We start from the raw sequence: 4,552 nt of genomic DNA, 5'->3' as shown, positions 1-4,552 counted from the left end.
GTAGGCTGAAACACTGACCTGGCGAAGAGTGGATGAAAGACCGGGTTTAAATACTGTAACATGATGAGATGACTGATCGCAGGTTTGTTGGCAATTTGGAAGTAGAGAGAGAGAGACGCCACGCCCACAACACACACACACAAAATAGAGAAGACAAACCAGCCGAGGGAGTACAGGGAAAAGGGAAACACTAGAAACATAAGGAATAGACTGACAAAATAGCCATGACATCACCTTAGTTTGGGTGGTGCAGTCACAACAAACCTTAACCCATGGGGCCATTAGACATAAACATAGTGTGTCATTTTAAACATAACCATAAATTCTAAACTTTAAAACCTAATTATGACCTTCTTTTCAGTATCAACAGCAAAAACAAGATGATAGAAGAGATCAGTTCTCTTAAACCAAAAGTGCCTATTCGGATCCTTCTCCATGGACCTGTTGGCGCAGGGAAGTCCAGCTTTGTCAACTCCATTGATAATGTCTTCAAGGGCCGCATCGCCTGTAGAGCCCTGCCTGATGCTGGAGCTGGAAAGAGTTTCACGAGAACAGTGAGTAGAAACCAGAGGGCAAATAATGCTGTTTTGTTACTTCAAGATTTAGTACTCCTCGAATACTCTACACCATAAATCTTTCATGCTGTTTACACAATGACGTATACACTGTAATTAATTTTATAGGCCATTAAATCTGATAAACCTGTATCCCCTCTCAGATCATAATTCATTATCACACACAGATGTGTCATATTGTATTACATTCACTATCACACTGCTACATACGTTCACACATAGTTTGTCCCACTATGGTGCAATGTTCCTCTCAATTTATTATATTCTGTCTTCTAGTGTTATATTCTACTTATTTTTTTTTCTATTCTTCCTGACCCATTGTTAAATGACTTGAATACATTTTATAAATCTCATTTTGAATACAGTCTTTACTAACACAACTATTTTTCATACTGCATGTTATCATTTACATTCTACATTGGTGTTTTATCAGAGTAATTTGCAGATAGATAGACCTAACAGCTATAGAGTCAGATATCTTATAATACATATGTTAAAATGAAATTTAATCTGACATTTATGCAACATTTCATAATAACCTTTTTTCTCTAATTCTAGTATAAAGTGCACAGGTTTCAGATGAGTGGGAATGAGTCAAAACCTTTTCCTTTTGTTGTCAATGACATCATGGGTCTGGAGGAAGATGATTCAAAAGGGGCACACACTGATGACATCATCAATGCATTACATGGTTACATAAAAGACAATAGTGAGGTGAGATGAAAACATGCCTACACTAAAACACATACATGCAAATACATTGAAATAAATGCATAAGTATAAACACAAATACACACAAACACAGCTAAAGCGTTATCATTCCTTCTTTGTCATATCATTCTCATATTTCCTCAGCTTAAGGAGGGAAACCCACTTTCAAAAGGAGATTCAGGCTACAATAACAGCCCCTCATTGGCAGATGAAGCTCACTGTCTGGTTAGTGTAATACCTGCGGACAGAATCTCTCTGATTAACGAAGCTGTCATCATGAAAATGAGAAAGATCAGAGAGAAAGCCAGCAAAATGGGTGAGTCCACAATGTGACTGTTTCAGAGAACTGTTATCTGTCTCATTAACTGTGATGAGTATGTTACATACTGATCTAGATCTATGTTTAATAGTACTATTTATCTGTGCCCTTTATGCCTCAGGAGTCCCTCAAGTGGTTGTTATGACAATGGTGGATAAGGCATGTCCACTGGTTGAAAAAGACCTTAGAAAGATCTACACCAGCATGATGATCAAAGAGAAAGTGAGTCAGTGCTTTGTGAGGTTTTGTGTGTGTGCGTGTGTGTGTGTGTTTCCTTTTCCTTTTTTAGCCCTGTAATTGTCACAATGACTTCAAATTACTTCTTATCAGCTGCAGAGCTGTATTTTTAAGAACAACAGTAATTGCAACATGGGCTTTTGCAGAAAAATGAAACACACAGCCTGGTTCCTACTTGCAAGTGTTCTGAGACCATGAATACTTTATGGCCATAAACAGTTCTGTTTCAGTAATGGATCCCTTTAAAAAGTATTTGAATGTGATATTTTCATTCAGATCATGAGGAATATGAGTGAACAGACACACTGAGTAAACAAATCTAAGTGAAAAAGTCACACAGTGACAAAATAACTGTAAAACAGCATCAATTACATTCTTCAGCGACTTATCTTGAAGCCCTTAACATTACCGGAGCATGTTTCTGCAAGTTTATGCCACAACTGAATGAACAATTGTTGTCTGAATCATTGCTGTCTGAATTTCTAAAAGAAAATTTGATAGACTATATATTTCCACTTATGTTAGCACAAACGTATCATAGTTCAAAGTAGAATTGTGATTTAATTCCATGATTTGATTTGCACTATGTTGCCAGATAGATAGACAAACTTCTGCTGTCAAAGAACAGAGCAGTTTACATAATAAGTATAAAGCTTCAAGCTTACAGGCTTACGACATTTTGAAAGATAAATTCTATCACTATTCACTTGATTGACTACCCATATGCCTATATGACACATCGCATACTTTCTCTGTCATGTGAAGAATGAGTTATCACAGCCCTCAGATTTCTAAACCTTTAATCCTGGTAGATAATATGTTTTAAGTAAACAAACTGCGTCTATTAAATTCTGAATTCTATGCGGAATATTTACCCAGAACGCTGCAAAAATCTAATAACAATTATCTATGTACAGAGAATAACAACTACCCTTTTGGGGAGGTAGCCACTAATTTTGGTCAGTATTCTTTAGACAACAGATTTCACCCCACGGGTGGACTAAAAGATGCATACAGAAACTGTGCATTTTAATAAATTCACTTAAGAAATACAGTGCAGCTGAGTTCAAGCTGAGCTCTGCCAAGGTTTTTTTTTGTTTGTTTGTTTTTTTTTTTTTTTTTATGTGGGCAGCCGTGGCCTACAGGTTAGAGAACCGGGCTCGTGATCGGAGTTCGGTTCCCAAGACTAAAATCCATGGCTGTGTGCCCTTGAGCAAGGCACTTAACCCCAAGAGGTCTGTGTCTCAGAAGTCGCTGAGGCACTTTGAAATGGCCGTTTAGACCAATGAAATGTTGATTTAGAGAAACTAAACAAAGTTTCAGAGTAACTTGTAAATGATCTATAAAACTAAAAAACAACAATTCATAGCTAATGCTGACATTTGAATTTCTAATCATTTGAGGATGGAGGTTAATCCATACTGTTGTCTGACATGGGACACTTTCAAATAGAATATGAACAGTCATAAAAAAATATTACCAAAAGTAAAAACATTAGAAGGGATTCAGGATTGCCTGCTTTGAATGCAATCATAATAGTGTCCCTGTCTGTCTTTTGAATGTGTGTGCTTGTCCAGATGGAGGAGTGCCATTACAAGCTGGGTGTTCCAATGAACTGCATTTTCCCACTGAAGAACTATCATGAGGAGGTGTCATTGGTCGTAGAGCCGAACTCCTTGCCTCTAGAACTGGATTGTCTGATTTTATCTGCTTTAACACAGATGATTCATATGGCTAATGACTATCTGAGCATTGTAAATGAAAATTAAAAGGTGAACATATTCAGTTTTTCAGTGCAACATTTAATTGTTGCTTTTTCAGTTGACTGTCTGATATTTCAGATAATGATGTGTTGTTTTTTTTTTTTTTGTTTTGTAGCATTGTGTTACGTACCACTGTTTAGCTTTGTAATATTGTATTGTGTTGCATCATTTTTCAGACAGTGGACATCAAATCAACAGCAGAGATGGTGTTCTGTCCTCGCTGGACACAGGACTACTTGTAGATATACAGAGAGACAGATAGTGAACAGACAAGAATGTTCTCAAATCAGTTCTTTATTTTGATTTTTCTCTTTGCTTTGATTTTTCTCTTCACTTTCATTTTTTCTCTTTCTTATAAAACTGAAATGAACAGAAAGTGTTCTTAGTGGCCTCTACTGTCACAGCGAAAAAAAAAAAAAAAAAAAAAAAAAAAATCATCAGCTTTATGTGGTGTTGACATGAAAAGTGACTGCATAGTCGGTGTCTCTGTTGATCTCTCCTCTTCATGCCCTTTAAATGCATAATGCATATGCTTGCTCTGTATATTAATTATTTGAATGAATGAAAATGAAATGCTATTAAATATGTCTTATTATCACCAGCTATCCTGGAATTGATCAAAAGTCTTACCTTGAATTGGTGGCATAGTGTATTGCCCCTCCTCCGAAACCCCTCCCTACGGTCCAGTGTGTGTCTCTGACATGATTTCATGTGGTTTATATTATTATTATTATTATTATTATTATTATTATTATTATTATTATTATTATTATTATTATTATTATTATTATTAATGTTGGTGTAGTTGTTTTTGGGTCATAGGTAGATTATATAGCTATTCTGACAAACAAAAATGAATTATACTTATACTTTTATGACAAATAAAGAAAGTACAGTATAATATAAATGATTAGGCATATAAAATGACAACATATATCAATGTACAA

At 35.6% G+C, this 4,552-nt stretch overlaps 1 protein-coding gene across 1 annotated transcript; it reads left to right on the top strand.

The window, feature by feature from the left end:
• The first annotated feature begins 380 nt into the window (after positions 1-380).
• LOC115821627 (interferon-induced protein 44-like) lies at positions 381-3,847 on the top strand. The gene is made up of 6 exons (XM_030785433.1): positions 381-554; positions 1,134-1,289; positions 1,431-1,602; positions 1,727-1,827; positions 3,420-3,596; positions 3,782-3,847. Exons 1-6 carry the CDS (start codon positions 381-383, stop codon positions 3,845-3,847), a joined length of 846 nt encoding a protein of 281 aa, XP_030641293.1.
• Positions 3,848-4,552: the final 705 nt, after the last annotated feature.

Source organism: Chanos chanos, chromosome 9, assembly GCF_902362185.1.
Source record: "Chanos chanos chromosome 9, fChaCha1.1, whole genome shotgun sequence".
NCBI lineage: Eukaryota > Metazoa > Chordata > Actinopteri > Gonorynchiformes > Chanidae > Chanos > Chanos chanos.
The sequence above is the reverse complement of the archived record's forward strand: the minus strand, read 5'-3'. Positions and strand labels throughout refer to the sequence as shown.

What these genes read in the sequence shown, in the direction of transcription:
- LOC115821627 (XM_030785433.1), top strand. Translation starts at nt 381, where the DNA reads ATGATAGAAGAGATCAGTTCTCTTAAACCAAAAGTGCCTATTCGGATC. An exon ending in GAAAGAGTTTCACGAGAACA is followed by an intron (nt 555 to 1,133) that starts GTGAGTAGAAAC and finishes CTCTAATTCTAG; the next exon opens with TATAAAGTGCACAGGTTTCA. An exon ending in ACATAAAAGACAATAGTGAG is followed by an intron (nt 1,290 to 1,430) that starts GTGAGATGAAAA and finishes ATATTTCCTCAG; the next exon opens with CTTAAGGAGGGAAACCCACT.